Consider the following 17,111-nt stretch of genomic DNA (forward strand, 5'->3'; position numbering starts at 1 on the left):
TCAAATCCGGTACCGTCCAATTATCACTTGTTTCGTTTATTTTCAGATGCGCTTCGCGGTGTTTTATTTAATAAGTAAGACTTGTAAAAATTGGCTTATTAATTGATCCACCTCGAAGGATGCAGCTTTTTACAGTTGTCGAAACTTATCAATCGCTGGTAAGAAGTAATCAGCAAGCCAGCGAAATATATTATTGAATAACTGTAATGATAACTGATTTGAATGTAACTAATTTTGTTGACAAAATAAATGTTTTGAAAACTTATAAAGTACATGAACTTATATCACAACCTGATAGTTTCAATTCATTTTAAATCTGCCCCGTGAAAATGGCATTTGTTGTAGTATATTGAAAAGTAAATTGTAAATTTATTGTTATCAATAAAAAAATGCTGTTATCCTTAAATACAATAACAGACTACAGATCTCCAAAAACATAATTACTATTGTTTTATTGTTGTGTTTTATTATTGTGTCTATTATGACACAATAATCACAATAAAAATGCGTGATAAACGTCAATGTTGATTCAGAAAATTTTCCAGTGGAAATTTTGATTTATCCGACAGTTTGTAAGGTAAGCATTCAATACAACTCTATGATCATGTTTTAAATTGTTACTTCAGTTAAATTTAACATTAACTATACAAAAAATAGCTGGGATATATGGAGACACTTCATTGATAATGTAAAAATGAAATGGGAGAGCTATTCATGAAAAGCCTAATTGTTGTATATCACTTGTTGAGTACAAAAATCATTTTTTTTGGAAAAATCGCTATGTGTGAGTTCGTAAGCTAATTATTTTGGCGTGAAGTGAACGTTAGAATAGCGAACGTTTATCGTAGTAGTACTTAATAACTATGGAACTATTACTTGTCAGTTTTACCTCCTTACGAGTTTTTAATTTAGCCTAAGGTGGGAGTAGTTACAATTTTTAGATTCCACATGTGATTCAAAAAGTCAAAGCGATGATTAGGTTTATTACTGTTACGGTAATTCGCAGGAGGCCGAGTGCCGGGCGTGTCACCCGTGTAACGGTACAGGCTGGATGATTGCTGGTGGGGAAATGGGGAATTCTAAATTCTGGAAAAACCTCGCCGTTCATTCTCTGTCCGGACTTTTTCCCTCCCTTCCAGCGTACTGAACATATACTTATGTAATTTATATTGCATGCCGGTCAATGGAATTAGTCTGTCTTATACCGCTCATGAAACACAAAGAAAGTGTGTCAGAACCGAGAGTGTCCCTTTTCCCTTCCCAGTTAGTCTATAGATAAAAAGAAATAGCTTAAAACGAAATAATAAATTTTTCAAATTTATCCATCTAACCAAGATTTTATGATCTGTAATTCATTATTCAAAGCTCTAAAGGTACGTGTCATGAAAGCCCCAAGTTTCTAACATTCCAAAATGCAAACGTAGTTAAATTTCTGTCCCAAAGCACCAAAGTTTATCAGTTCTATTGTTTATCAATTCTCAAGTATCAAAGTTTCCGTATTTCGAAGTTCCAAATTTTCGAAGTATCAAAATCTCCACATTTCGAAGTTTCAAACTTTCGAGGTACCAAAGTTTTGAATGATTTCGAAGATATTCTAAAGCTGCATAACTCTGAAATTTTTAATCCCACGTTTAAAAACAGTAACATTTCACAACGCATTCACTCTTTACGAATGTTTTGAGAAAAATGAGGGATTTGAATAAAAGATGAATCCGCTCAGGATCTACTATTGGGTTAAAACGTACACATTGAGAGTCTATGCTATATCTAAACCGGGTTTGACGTTGTAATATTGCAAATATATTTTGGATAACTGAAATTAGGTGAAACAATTCCCAATGATGATAAATAATAAATTGACATAACAAAGTATCCGAAAAACGGTCTGTGTCAAACAGCGTCTCACTCTGCAAGATGTCAATATCAAACTTCATATAGTAAATAGCAATCTAAGGAAAAATGAAGTACCTCAACTGCAAATAACTGATAACTAGTAAGTTTTCCTAATATTTACGTTCCTGTATCAACGTTTATCACGAGATACTGTCCAATGCGATTGGCATTTTTTTCAATCTTGGAAGTGCAAACATAACGGGAATTTTCCGTGGAACACGAGTCCTGGGACATAATGATATTAATCTCCAAACTCGTACCGTTTCTCAATGCTCGACGACAATATCGTCGTAAATTTGTGGCAAATCGAATTCAGATTTATTCTCACCGCAGAGGCATGTTTATGCGCGAGCCACCTCTCGAGCGTACAGGTGTCTACTTTCAAATCGGAGAGCCGCTACTTCGTTTGAATGTCAATTCGTTTCGCTGCACGCGGTACCCTTCAAGGAGAACGAGAAGATTTTTACGTTCAATTTTTTATTTCAATTCCTCGAATACACTTTTCTTCCATCCCTTTCGATACGATAGACAGTTCTTGAAAAGTGCTAGTCGATGGCCGAGCGTTCCGAATCGCGACACGAGACTTTCTATCTTCTTTAATAATAGACGTTTTACTTGGCATTTCGCGTGATGAGTCGCGTTGTAAATAAAGTTATTATGGCTGTGTGAATCTACGTGGCTTTTGTATATGTGATGATTATCGATCGTAGATAATAATTGACGCGCGGTTGTGTATCAATCATAACGTAATGGCAGCGGGTACGATTAACGATTGAAAGGGTTAAATGGAATTAAACTGTGACAACTTGTACTTAGCGACGAGTTTCATTATATTGAATGTCAATGATTACGTTTTACGGTCAAAGTACTGAAGGACATTGCACTGTTAGAACTTCTAAACATGTGTGATTATACACGGTGAATCAAAAGTTAGATAAGGTGAAGTGGGGTAAGTTCCTAATAGTATGTTTGTTTCCTTGTTTTGTTTCACTGTATCCCCTCTTACATTTCAGCTAAGAGTACTTATTTGCAGTATAGAGTACTTGCATAATGCAGTAAAACGCATATTATAGCAGATTTGTTAATAATTTTGCTCTTGCCCCATTGCACATGAAATAAAGTTGTAAAGTATTTAACTTCAAGTTACGCTGTTACCCCATTTTCAGGGAAAGTGCATAGTAGTTGATATTTTAAATAATTTCCTATCAAAATCAAAATGTACAAGAAAAATTAAGGTCCTGATTAATATTAAGTAAATAGTAGTAATTGTGCAAAGCGTTCGATATCGACAGCGTTAAGTATTTACATAGCAGACTGAAAATACCTACATTTAAATACCAACTTTACAGAAACCAGTCGGCATTTACCCCACTTCACCTTACTATTTAGTCGAAGTATATTTTTAAAAAACGTATAATCTACATAGTTATAGAATAATTAATAATTATTGTTGAAGTTTTGCAGTAATTTTTTACGTGACGACTATCGGTATAGTTGTATAACTCAAAACTTTGTACAACGGCATTTTGAAGAGCACCGATTATATTTGTGGAACTACATTATCTGCAGTATTTTGAATATAATAATCAAAACTTAAGTAATATGATCCCCGTTATGTTACATTACAATCCCTAATTTGAGCTGTTCAGTCCGATAATTATAAACAATTATAGGATAACGACAAAGTAAAAATATAATTATTATAAGCAATACTAAACTTTTGACTAAAAGTGTCTATGCATTCCCATCGTTTCAAATATAGTGGCAGGTAAATGAAAGTTCGAAATGTATACGGTGTCAAAAATTGTGATAATTATGCAAGACGGAACTGTACTTGAAAAATTAATGGAATACATGTAATGATAATAAATATATGTACATATATGTACATATTAGTATATGTACATCAATAACTATTAGTACCTGAAACATCTTCGAATCTATAAGGCCTCGAGGAAATTTAATGTAACCAAAATTGTACGGTTCAGAGGGGTCTATCATATAGCGATAATTATTTTTGTCTTAATGGAGATGTTTCGGAGTTTTAACTGAACAATTAGAAATTCGTTTTATAGAAAATTACTGAAAGAATACTATAGACAAGTTAAAATAAATATTTTTTGCTTGAAGGAGGAGATACACGATAATTCAGATAACTGGAATAACAATAATTGACAATAGATAGCCTAAAAATAATAATATTAAATGGAATAATGATTAATAATGAATACATTTTACAGATACTAATAATTAGATTTATTATTTTTTATGTTTTAATTGTTATTATAATATTAGAAATGTTGAAACTTTAGTTCTTGTTATAAATACATACATATATAAAAATTGTATTCTACATTTTCCACTTATTTTGTTACATAAATATTTTTTAGCCGTATTAATAAATTATTAACGTCTTCTATATCTTCTAAAATTGTTTTCGTTCGATTTTCTTTGTATTTCATTTCACGTACTTTAGCTACATTTAAATTTCTTTGACTTCTCAAAATAATAAAGTAGAATCTTTATCATTTTATGTATTATCACATTATTGAGTATTTTTAAAGTTTTCTTATGTACCCCTGATTTTTTCAAGTCTTGACAATATCATGGTTTTTATATTTGTAACATATTTTGTGGTATATAGTTGAAAGTTTGTGCCTTTTTCCATTATTTTATCTATTCGCTATATAATAGTGTATATTGTTTATCTTTAGTTATGAATTATATGTATAACATCCATTATTTTTCTAATACTTTTATTCGTCTGTACAAATAAAGTCTCAAAGGGTGTTTGCGTGTGTAAAAACCGACAAATGTATTTTGACTTTTACTGTGTTCTAAACTTATTTTCGTCCGTTTCTTCTTTTTTACATAAAATGGATTAATCACGTTTATATGACTGTACTGTAAAAAATAAGTATATTTTTTAGAAATTTGATTTTGGCTCTCCTAACGTTAACGAATTTTTAATTTTTTATGTAATATAATTGTAATTTTTCGTATTTTCGCTTCACGTTTTTCGAAAAATTTATAATAGTGGAATTTTTCTTGTGTTAAAGATTTGTCTTTATTTAATTTTAAAATTAAATTCCACAGTTAACTGTTTACATTTAGCAAAAAGATGACCGAGTTTGAAAACAGTGTTGAAGTATTGAAAATATTAAAATCTGAAGACGCCAAACCTTACAAGCCTGTATACAGAAAGGAATATAAAAAGTATACAAAATATATTCATATGTAGATTATAGATACTTGTAAAATTTATTAAATACATATGAAATCCAACTCAATCCATAAAAATTAAGAAATCATTTATACGAGCTTGAAAAATGAGACCAAATTCAAATGGTCACAACTACGATGAAAATGATTGTGCCGGTATCGTTGAATAATTGTTTAACTGTATCAGAACAACTCAATTTTTCGACGGTGAATACGCACAGTTTATTTCAATTATTATATAACACACGTATTATAATTTAGTCTGCGAGTGACATCAATATTGCAATCAAAGCCGAAATACTTGATCCCGCAACGAAAGTCTTTGCAAAATATAAAGTAAAGTCCGTAATGACAAACAAGTACGTCCCGTAGTGACAAGTTATAAGTGAAGCCTCGTAACAACAAATATAAAGAAAGAAGCGCGTAGCAACAAATATAAGAGAATGAATCGAAGTGAAGTGCGGGCCCGGTGCCCTCGCTTATTTTATACGTTTCACTCCCCTACGACGTCTCCTAGCAACCACCCGATTTCTTCGAAATCTGCCACGTGCCCTCCATCGACCTTGGCTTCGCGGTCATCCCTCTACGACCGATCCTTGCGATGCCGCCCGCCCTTTGCGGCCGAGCCGCCGCGCCGCCACGCCGCGCGCCGATACCGATGTCGCGCCGGCACTTGCCGGTACCCGCCGTCAAACGGAGCGGTCCGCGCCTTTGTACTCGTTTCTCGAAAATTACGCATCAGGAGACGTCGCCGAAGAGTGCCTTTCTTTTCTGCCGAAGTGCGCACCTGGGTTCGCCGGCATTTCGCGGTGGATCAAATACTTATTAATTGGCATTTTTCTCGGAACTTCAGAGCATGTGCCACGTGCCACTTTTGCCACGTGCCATTGCCACGTGCACCACGCACGTGTACATTTCTTAGAAAAATTAATTATCTATCGTCTTCGAGTGCGACCGATCCCGCAGACAGCTAGCCGGAGCGCAGGGCAAGCAAGCTCGCCCTCGCCCGGGTTCTCACCTCTCCCGAGCGGAGTGGCCCTCGGTGTTTTGGTGAGCACCACCACTCCCGGGCGGATTGGTTACCCCCGGTGCTACGATGGTGTTTTTCATGCCGAGACACTCATGGTGTTCGACGAATACGGCCACAGGTTTCCCCGTGCACGTAGGGCTTCGAGGCATGGAAACTCGCCATGCCTGCTGCTTTTGACCAGTCGTCCCCGAAAACCCCGCTAAATTCATTAAATCTTATGTTTATCTTTAAATTTTCATTCCATGCTCTGAAATGCCTCAATTGGCCAGTTCTATCCGTAACAATCCTCCCCCTCGTACAAAATTCATTTAATTTTGTACCTCATTTATTCCTAGTAGTTTTATTAGTTTTCGTGCCGGACGTATAAAATCACCCGTTCGTGTGCGCACCTCGGCCACTCTGACTTCTTTATCTACACCGGGAAATACTCGTGTAACGGTCCCTTTTCGCCAACTATTTCGCGGTGCTTGTAAGTCTACTATCAACACTATATCGCCTACTTCTAAGGGATTTTCCTTTTCGGTCCATTTCTTACGCGGTACGAGCGTAGGTAAATATTCGCGCAACCATCGTTTCCAAAACGCCTCCGAGAAACTCTGCGCTGTTCGCCACTGTTTTCGCAAACATACATTTTGAAGATCATATCTACCTAGCTGAACCTCACCCGAGGACGATCCTATCAGGAAATGATTTGGCGTCAGTGCCTCTTTATCGCGAGGGTCCAACGACACGTGCGTGAGCGGCCGCGAGTTTACCGAATGTTCGGCTTCTGCAAAGAGCGTAGAAAGAACTTCTTCGGAGGGTGCTTGTTCCCTTAAGATCACGTTTAACGCGGTTTTTACCGACCTAATCAATCGTTCCCACGCCCCACCCATATGCGGTGCGTCAGGGGGGTTGAAAACCCATTTCACGCGTTTCGACAATGCGTATTCCTCGATCTTAGCTCGGTCCATACTCGCGGTCGCGTCTTTCAGCTCCTTATCCGCGCCCCGAAAGTTCGTCCCATTGTCGCTGTAGACCACCTGCGGTGAGCCTCTTCGCGCCGCGAGTCTTTGTAATGCCATTATGGCCGAACTAGCACTTAGCGAATGCGCGATCTCTAAGTGGATGGCCCTTGTCGTGAGACACGTAAACAACACTCCCCAACGTTTCTCTCTTCGCCGCCCGATTTTTACCATCATCGGTCCAAAGTAGTCGATCCCACAGTTTGTAAAGGGTCTCTGCCGAAAAGCTACACGCCCGACCGGTAGCGCGGACATCAACGGGTTCTGTGGCCTGCCTCGCCGTATACGACATACAATACACCTACTTATGAGCGAACGTAAAACGCGTCGAAGACCGATTATATGGTATTTTTGCCTTAATTCGTTGACTACCGCGTCGCTACTCGCGTGATAGAACTTCCGATGATATTCTGCAATTAGTAATTTTGTCGCGGGGTGTCGACCCTCAAGTATGATTGGTCGGTTGTCAAAGCCCTCAAGTCCCGTTGCCGTTACGCGCCCGTTTGCCCTCAAAATTCCCTGTTCGTCTACGTATGGACTTAAACCGGCGATTTTACTTCCCTTGTTGATATTACGGCCGTTTCTCAACGCAACTATCTCAGCTCCGAAATATTCTTCCTGGATAACGCGGTACCAATACTGTTCCCCTATCTGAACTATTTCCAACGGTTCTTTCACGGTGTTCTTCCCCTTCCAACGACCGACGATCGCGTGTACTCGTCGCGCGATGACGAGAAGACCGCGCCAACCCATCAATCTTATCGGTAGCGAAAATTCTGCTTTTACCGTCGCCGCCACGTAGACGCACGCTTTCCGCTGCTCCAATCCGTCGATTGTCGCCTTCTCTTTCGCGGTCAACGTTTTTCTATCGGCCATTCGGATTCCGGACGTCGCAAAAATTCCGGGCCTTCAAACCATCGCGGGCTTATAAATTCGGAGCTATTTTCGAAGCGCGTCGCGTCGTCCGCGGGATTCTGACCGGTCGGAACCCATCGCCACTCCGTCGTCCGCGTGTTTTCCCCGATCTCTCCTAAACGGTTCGCTACGAATACTTGACGCGTCCGCGGCTCCGATCTGATCCATGAAATCACCGTGATCGAGTCTGACCAAAAAACTCGCCTACTAATTTTAATGTCTAGCTCCTTTTCTACGAACGTCGCGAGTCTTGTCCCCATCAGGGCCGCCTGTAACTCTAATCGCGGTATCGTCAACGGTTTTAACGGCGCGACTCTACTTTTGGCCATGATCAAGGAAACGTGCGCGGATTCAGACTCATTTTCGTTTTCGAACCGCAGATAAGCTACCGCCGCGTAAGCCGTTAAGCTCGCGTCGCAAAACACGTGGAGTTGCGCTTCTGACTCCCGCGATTCCGTTACCCCGTAACACCTCGGCATCCGGCATTCTTTTACCCTGTCTATCATGGACACCCACTTGCGCCAACGGACAAAATCTTCCTCCCGTAGTGGGTCATCCCAATTTATACCGCTTCGCCATATTTCCTGCATGATGATTTTTGACTTTAACGTGAACGGCGCGAGGACACCGAGCGGATCGAAAACCGACATGATAACGCGTAAGAACTCTCGTTTGGTGGGCTTCTTTTCGCCTAGCAGGATTTCTTTTGGTATGTTCTTTAACTCGACATTGAATTTGAGTTCGTCAGTCTGTGTGTCCCAGAAAAGGCCGAGGACCCTCTCTCCCCCTCGGTCGCCTAACCGCATGTCGCCCTGCTCTAACCGTTGCCCGTGATCGACGGAATTTCGCAAGGCCTCCGCCTTGTTGCTCGCCCAACCATGCATGGCGAAATTCGCTCGCGCGTTTATCGCGATTACATCCCGAACGAGCTCTGCCGCTTCGCGCACGGTTCTTCGACTCGATAAGAAATCGTCCATATAGCTATCATTAATGATACTTCTAACTGCCTCCGGGTGAGCTTCATTACAGTCTTTCGCGTTCTTGTCTTTGACGTAGATCGCGCTACACGGGGGTGATTTGGCGCCGAAGATTAACGTCGACATCTCGTAAATGTCCGGTTCTCTATTCCTGTCTTTTCCTCGCCATAGGAATCTCTGCGCACCACGATCGCTTTCCCGAATTTGCACGCGTAGGAACATATCTGAAATGTCCGCCTTCACCGCGACCGCGTATTGTCTAAACCGAATTAATATTCCCGGCAATGATTTTAATAGGTCCGGACCTGACATCAGCTGGTCGTTCAAACTTATTCCTCCGGTTTTTGCCGCGGCATCGAAAACTAATCGAACTTTATTTGGCTTGTTTACGTTTCGCACTCCGAAGTGCGGTAGATACCACGTCCTATCCCGCTCCCACATTTTCTCAACCCTTTGAGCGTAACCCTGATCCAGAAAGCGCTGCATTTCCTGGTAATATAAACGTGCATATTCGGGATCGCGATCTAACCTTCGTTCTAATAATTCTAACCTTTTCCGCGCAGTAGACAACCGTTCGTGCTCGGCGCGTGATCGTCCTTCCATAAGAGGCCCGTTTCCCAGATTTTTCCCTTACGCGAACTAGTTTCCTCTAGTATCCGCAACGCGCGATCCTGCTCGCCTTTACACGCGACGCTATCCTTTATTCCGGTATATTCTAGCGCGAAATAACCCTTTACTAAGTCGTCTAAAGAAGTCAGAGCCTCCCCTGTACATTGGTATTCGCTTACCTCTATTTTGTATACCGCGCGTGAGGAGCATTTTGCGGACCCATGCACGGTCCAGCCAAGACGGGAGCGCGAAACCGCCAAATCTGTACCTACTATCTCGCGCAGTTCCCGTGTTACGATTAGGTCCCAATTGTCCTGACCGATTAATAATTCTACTCGTGCTCCGTGGTACGGTCGGATCTCCACGTCTTTGGCGGCATCGTGTACCCGCGCAATAATGTCCCGGCTGATCGACTGTGTAGGAAACTTCAGATTTTTTACGGTTATCGCTCCGCGGATCCGGTGCGTGCCGAAAATCCCCTCTACGTCAAAATCTACCTTTTTGCTGTTCTCTAATCGAATTTCTCCTTCGCCTATTCCTTTTATAGACACGTCTATTCGCGATCCTTTCGCCCCTAGGTCTCGCGCCAGTCTATCGTCTATCAGGGTGACCGTGGAACCCTCGTCTAGTAACGCGAATGTATCTATTGTTCGCTTCGGCCCACCCGCGCGTACCGCTATAATTTTCAGCAATACGCTTTGCCCGTCTAGTCAACTATCTATGGAACCGCGATTTTCCCCCGACCTGTTGTCGCTCGCGACGTATGCCCTGCTCGGTGCACTCTCTCCCCCGGATATCGCCCCGCGCTGAGCCTCATTTTCCGCACTATTTGCGTCGACATATTTATGCAACAGGATGTGATGCTGCCTCTTGCAGACCTTACACATCTCACTTTTGCAATCGTTTCTTGAATGACCGGGCCTCAAACACCCGAAGCATAGGTTGTACTTTTTCACGAGATCCCAGCGCTTACTCACGGGCTCACGGGCAAAGAAGAGGCATTTCGGCGACGGATGATTATCTTTTTTGCAAAACGCGCATTTTCGAGTTTCAGTCGCGTTTGCTTCTACGCGCCTATCTCGCCGTTCTGCTACGCATACCACAGCCGTTTTCGCCGACGGCCGCCGCGATCCACCGAACGCGCCGCGATCTACCCTTTGTGTCGGTCGTTCCGTCGTGAAGTCGATATCAAAAATCCCGGCTTCCGTAGCTAATTCGGCTTCCGCGTATATGAAATCCGCGAGTTTCTCGAGTTCCGATTTCTCTTCTCTAACGCTTACGGCGTACCGGTTATATGCATATCGCAATGCTATCGGTATCTTATGTCCCACGGATTTTACTAGTTCGGGGCTGTGCAGGTACCCTAATAACCTAAACGTTTTAAACGCTACCACTGCACTGCGTAACTTCGTCGCGAATTGTACGAGAGAAATTCTCCCCGAATCTATCTCCGGCAACGTTTTTAATTCCGCGACGATTTTCTCGGCAGCGGCCCGTTTATTCCCGAAATGCAATTCTAACGTCTTTATTATTGTGTCCGCGTCGCGGCTACTCGCGAGCAAAGTTTTAACCACGTCGCGCGCCTCGCCCTTTAGGGCATCGAACAATCGTGCAATGTTTTCGCGGTCCGAGTATCCGCCCGATTCGGATGACGATATATATGCCTCCTTAAAGTGTAGCCACTCTAAGGGATCACCGGAGAAGCTAGGTAACGCTTTCGCGGTTGTGAGACGATTTACTAATCGCGAACTTCCTTCCCCTGCGAGCGACGCTTCACGTACCGCCGCTAACGTACGTTCGATAGCCGCGGATAGTCGATCAGCCGGGTCAATAAAGGATTGCTCACTCACGTTTCGTTGACGCCTTACTGGTAACGCGGTGCTGTTGCTCCATGGCTGATGCGTTGCCCTGTCGTCCTCGCTGCCCTGGATTTCCTCCGCCTCGTCGGAGAAGTCCGTGTCCTCGTCGGCTGCGGATGGGATGCTCGCCTCCGTGGGTTGCCGCTGCCATCCTGCTCCGTGACCGCTGCCTCCTGGCAGCTCCTGCTGCCGCTGTTTCCCAGTGATCCTTGTTGCCCGACGCCCCTGTCGGATGACAGGTAGGATGGGAGACGGTGCCCTGGAAGGCCCCGCAGAATCGTTGTCCTCCATGGTTGCTGGTCCTGGTCCTGGATCTGCCAATGCTCTCGCCTTCGCTGGTCTGCCCCGCTTGGCCGCTGGCTGCTTCCCTGACTGCTGGACTGCTGCTCGTTTTCCTCGTACCATTGTCTCGAGTAAAGTTCACTTTGTGTGTCACTCGCACTTCCACACAAGTCACGATATCGCATCAAACACCGTCTGTCCGGTCAAAGTGTCCCGGGTTTCGGCACCAAAAATTGTATCAGAACAACTCAATTTTTCGACGGTGAATACGCACAGTTTATTTCAATTATTATATAACACACGTATTATAATTTAGTCTGCGAGTGACATCAATATTGCAATCAAAGCCGAAATACTTGATCCCGCAACGAAAGTCTTTGCAAAATATAAAGTAAAGTCCGTAATGACAAACAAGTACGTCCCGTAGTGACAAGTTATAAGTGAAGCCTCGTAACAACAAATATAAAGAAAGAAGCGCGTAGCAACAAATATAAGAGAATGAATCGAAGTGAAGTGCGGGCCCGGTGCCCTCGCTTATTTTATACGTTTCACTCCCCTACGACGTCTCCTAGCAACCACCCGATTTCTTCGAAATCTGCCACGTGCCCTCCATCGACCTTGGCTTCGCGGTCATCCCTCTACGACCGATCCTTGCGATGCCGCCCGCCCTTTGCGGCCGAGCCGCCGCGCCGCCACGCCGCGCGCCGATACCGATGTCGCGCCGGCACTTGCCGGTACCCGCCGTCAAACGGAGCGGTCCGCGCCTTTGTACTCGTTTCTCGAAAATTACGCATCAGGAGACGTCGCCGAAGAGTGCCTTTCTTTTCTGCCGAAGTGCGCACCTGGGTTCGCCGGCATTTCGCGGTGGATCAAATACTTATTAATTGGCATTTTTCTCGGAACTTCAGAGCATGTGCCACGTGCCACTTTTGCCACGTGCCATTGCCACGTGCACCACGCACGTGTACATTTCTTAGAAAAATTAATTATCTATCGTCTTCGAGTGCGACCGATCCCGCAGACAGCTAGCCGGAGCGCAGGGCAAGCAAGCTCGCCCTCGCCCGGGTTCTCACCTCTCCCGAGCGGAGTGGCCCTCGGTGTTTTGGTGAGCACCACCACTCCCGGGCGGATTGGTTACCCCCGGTGCTACGATGGTGTTTTTCATGCCGAGACACTCATGGTGTTCGACGAATACGGCCACAGGTTTCCCCGTGCACGTAGGGCTTCGAGGCATGGAAACTCGCCATGCCTGCTGCTTTTGACCAGTCGTCCCCGAAAACCCCGCTAAATTCATTAAATCTTATGTTTATCTTTAAATTTTCATTCCATGCTCTGAAATGCCTCAATTGGCCAGTTCTATCCGTAACAATCCTCCCCCTCGTACAAAATTCATTTAATTTTGTACCTCATTTATTCCTAGTAGTTTTATTAGTTTTCGTGCCGGACGTATAAAATCACCCGTTCGTGTGCGCACCTCGGCCACTCTGACTTCTTTATCTACACCGGGAAATACTCGTGTAACGGTCCCTTTTCGCCAACTATTTCGCGGTGCTTGTAAGTCTACTATCAACACTATATCGCCTACTTCTAAGGGATTTTCCTTTTCGGTCCATTTCTTACGCGGTACGAGCGTAGGTAAATATTCGCGCAACCATCGTTTCCAAAACGCCTCCGAGAAACTCTGCGCTGTTCGCCACTGTTTTCGCAAACATACATTTTGAAGATCATATCTACCTAGCTGAACCTCACCCGAGGACGATCCTATCAGGAAATGATTTGGCGTCAGTGCCTCTTTATCGCGAGGGTCCAACGACACGTGCGTGAGCGGCCGCGAGTTTACCGAATGTTCGGCTTCTGCAAAGAGCGTAGAAAGAACTTCTTCGGAGGGTGCTTGTTCCCTTAAGATCACGTTTAACGCGGTTTTTACCGACCTAATCAATCGTTCCCACGCCCCACCCATATGCGGTGCGTCAGGGGGGTTGAAAACCCATTTCACGCGTTTCGACAATGCGTATTCCTCGATCTTAGCTCGGTCCATACTCGCGGTCGCGTCTTTCAGCTCCTTATCCGCGCCCCGAAAGTTCGTCCCATTGTCGCTGTAGACCACCTGCGGTGAGCCTCTTCGCGCCGCGAGTCTTTGTAATGCCATTATGGCCGAACTAGCACTTAGCGAATGCGCGATCTCTAAGTGGATGGCCCTTGTCGTGAGACACGTAAACAACACTCCCCAACGTTTCTCTCTTCGCCGCCCGATTTTTACCATCATCGGTCCAAAGTAGTCGATCCCACAGTTTGTAAAGGGTCTCTGCCGAAAAGCTACACGCCCGACCGGTAGCGCGGACATCAACGGGTTCTGTGGCCTGCCTCGCCGTATACGACATACAATACACCTACTTATGAGCGAACGTAAAACGCGTCGAAGACCGATTATATGGTATTTTTGCCTTAATTCGTTGACTACCGCGTCGCTACTCGCGTGATAGAACTTCCGATGATATTCTGCAATTAGTAATTTTGTCGCGGGGTGTCGACCCTCAAGTATGATTGGTCGGTTGTCAAAGCCCTCAAGTCCCGTTGCCGTTACGCGCCCGTTTGCCCTCAAAATTCCCTGTTCGTCTACGTATGGACTTAAACCGGCGATTTTACTTCCCTTGTTGATATTACGGCCGTTTCTCAACGCAACTATCTCAGCTCCGAAATATTCTTCCTGGATAACGCGGTACCAATACTGTTCCCCTATCTGAACTATTTCCAACGGTTCTTTCACGGTGTTCTTCCCCTTCCAACGACCGACGATCGCGTGTACTCGTCGCGCGATGACGAGAAGACCGCGCCAACCCATCAATCTTATCGGTAGCGAAAATTCTGCTTTTACCGTCGCCGCCACGTAGACGCACGCTTTCCGCTGCTCCAATCCGTCGATTGTCGCCTTCTCTTTCGCGGTCAACGTTTTTCTATCGGCCATTCGGATTCCGGACGTCGCAAAAATTCCGGGCCTTCAAACCATCGCGGGCTTATAAATTCGGAGCTATTTTCGAAGCGCGTCGCGTCGTCCGCGGGATTCTGACCGGTCGGAACCCATCGCCACTCCGTCGTCCGCGTGTTTTCCCCGATCTCTCCTAAACGGTTCGCTACGAATACTTGACGCGTCCGCGGCTCCGATCTGATCCATGAAATCACCGTGATCGAGTCTGACCAAAAAACTCGCCTACTAATTTTAATGTCTAGCTCCTTTTCTACGAACGTCGCGAGTCTTGTCCCCATCAGGGCCGCCTGTAACTCTAATCGCGGTATCGTCAACGGTTTTAACGGCGCGACTCTACTTTTGGCCATGATCAAGGAAACGTGCGCGGATTCAGACTCATTTTCGTTTTCGAACCGCAGATAAGCTACCGCCGCGTAAGCCGTTAAGCTCGCGTCGCAAAACACGTGGAGTTGCGCTTCTGACTCCCGCGATTCCGTTACCCCGTAACACCTCGGCATCCGGCATTCTTTTACCCTGTCTATCATGGACACCCACTTGCGCCAACGGACAAAATCTTCCTCCCGTAGTGGGTCATCCCAATTTATACCGCTTCGCCATATTTCCTGCATGATGATTTTTGACTTTAACGTGAACGGCGCGAGGACACCGAGCGGATCGAAAACCGACATGATAACGCGTAAGAACTCTCGTTTGGTGGGCTTCTTTTCGCCTAGCAGGATTTCTTTTGGTATGTTCTTTAACTCGACATTGAATTTGAGTTCGTCAGTCTGTGTGTCCCAGAAAAGGCCGAGGACCCTCTCTCCCCCTCGGTCGCCTAACCGCATGTCGCCCTGCTCTAACCGTTGCCCGTGATCGACGGAATTTCGCAAGGCCTCCGCCTTGTTGCTCGCCCAACCATGCATGGCGAAATTCGCTCGCGCGTTTATCGCGATTACATCCCGAACGAGCTCTGCCGCTTCGCGCACGGTTCTTCGACTCGATAAGAAATCGTCCATATAGCTATCATTAATGATACTTCTAACTGCCTCCGGGTGAGCTTCATTACAGTCTTTCGCGTTCTTGTCTTTGACGTAGATCGCGCTACACGGGGGTGATTTGGCGCCGAAGATTAACGTCGACATCTCGTAAATGTCCGGTTCTCTATTCCTGTCTTTTCCTCGCCATAGGAATCTCTGCGCACCACGATCGCTTTCCCGAATTTGCACGCGTAGGAACATATCTGAAATGTCCGCCTTCACCGCGACCGCGTATTGTCTAAACCGAATTAATATTCCCGGCAATGATTTTAATAGGTCCGGACCTGACATCAGCTGGTCGTTCAAACTTATTCCTCCGGTTTTTGCCGCGGCATCGAAAACTAATCGAACTTTATTTGGCTTGTTTACGTTTCGCACTCCGAAGTGCGGTAGATACCACGTCCTATCCCGCTCCCACATTTTCTCAACCCTTTGAGCGTAACCCTGATCCAGAAAGCGCTGCATTTCCTGGTAATATAAACGTGCATATTCGGGATCGCGATCTAACCTTCGTTCTAATAATTCTAACCTTTTCCGCGCAGTAGACAACCGTTCGTGCTCGGCGCGTGATCGTCCTTCCATAAGAGGCCCGTTTCCCAGATTTTTCCCTTACGCGAACTAGTTTCCTCTAGTATCCGCAACGCGCGATCCTGCTCGCCTTTACACGCGACGCTATCCTTTATTCCGGTATATTCTAGCGCGAAATAACCCTTTACTAAGTCGTCTAAAGAAGTCAGAGCCTCCCCTGTACATTGGTATTCGCTTACCTCTATTTTGTATACCGCGCGTGAGGAGCATTTTGCGGACCCATGCACGGTCCAGCCAAGACGGGAGCGCGAAACCGCCAAATCTGTACCTACTATCTCGCGCAGTTCCCGTGTTACGATTAGGTCCCAATTGTCCTGACCGATTAATAATTCTACTCGTGCTCCGTGGTACGGTCGGATCTCCACGTCTTTGGCGGCATCGTGTACCCGCGCAATAATGTCCCGGCTGATCGACTGTGTAGGAAACTTCAGATTTTTTACGGTTATCGCTCCGCGGATCCGGTGCGTGCCGAAAATCCCCTCTACGTCAAAATCTACCTTTTTGCTGTTCTCTAATCGAATTTCTCCTTCGCCTATTCCTTTTATAGACACGTCTATTCGCGATCCTTTCGCCCCTAGGTCTCGCGCCAGTCTATCGTCTATCAGGGTGACCGTGGAACCCTCGTCTAGTAACGCGAATGTATCTATTGTTCGCTTCGGCCCACCCGCGCGTACCGCTATAATTTTCAGCAATACGCTTTGCCCGTCTAGTCAACTATCTATGGAACCGC

At 44.9% G+C, this 17,111-nt stretch overlaps 3 protein-coding genes across 3 annotated transcripts; all 3 read right to left on the bottom strand.

Annotated features, from left to right (window-relative positions):
- Positions 1–4,632: 4,632 nt before the first annotated feature.
- LOC105663531 (uncharacterized) lies at positions 4,633–7,209 on the bottom strand. Its single transcript, XM_076531211.1, has 2 exons — positions 6,535–7,209; positions 4,633–4,797 (listed from the first exon to the last, which is right to left on the bottom strand). Exons 1-2 carry the CDS (start codon positions 7,207–7,209, stop codon positions 4,633–4,635), a joined length of 840 nt encoding a protein of 279 aa, XP_076387326.1.
- Positions 7,210–8,003: 794 nt separating this feature from the next.
- LOC143264357 (uncharacterized) lies at positions 8,004–9,482 on the bottom strand. The gene has a single exon (XM_076531217.1). The coding sequence runs from the start codon at positions 9,480–9,482 to the stop codon at positions 8,004–8,006; it is 1,479 nt and encodes a 492-aa protein (XP_076387332.1).
- Positions 9,483–14,734: 5,252 nt separating this feature from the next.
- LOC143264360 (uncharacterized) lies at positions 14,735–16,213 on the bottom strand. The gene has a single exon (XM_076531223.1). It carries the CDS (start codon positions 16,211–16,213, stop codon positions 14,735–14,737), a length of 1,479 nt encoding a protein of 492 aa, XP_076387338.1.
- Positions 16,214–17,111: the final 898 nt, after the last annotated feature.

The sequence above is a fragment of the Megachile rotundata genome, chromosome 4 (assembly GCF_050947335.1).
Source record: "Megachile rotundata isolate GNS110a chromosome 4, iyMegRotu1, whole genome shotgun sequence".
NCBI classification, from domain to species: domain Eukaryota; kingdom Metazoa; phylum Arthropoda; class Insecta; order Hymenoptera; family Megachilidae; genus Megachile; species Megachile rotundata.

Excerpts from the sequence above, each read along its gene's own strand:
- LOC105663531 (XM_076531211.1), bottom strand. The coding sequence starts at position 7,209 with ATGGCATTACAAAGACTCGCGGCGCGAAGAGGCTCACCGCAGGTGGTC. Across the intron at positions 4,798-6,534 it reads AAGAAGTCAGAGTGGCCGAG|TACAGTCATATAAACGTGAT; the intron begins GTGCGCACACGA and ends TATTTTTTACAG.
- LOC143264357 (XM_076531217.1), bottom strand. The coding sequence starts at position 9,482 with ATGTGGGAGCGGGATAGGACGTGGTATCTACCGCACTTCGGAGTGCGA.
- LOC143264360 (XM_076531223.1), bottom strand. The coding sequence starts at position 16,213 with ATGTGGGAGCGGGATAGGACGTGGTATCTACCGCACTTCGGAGTGCGA.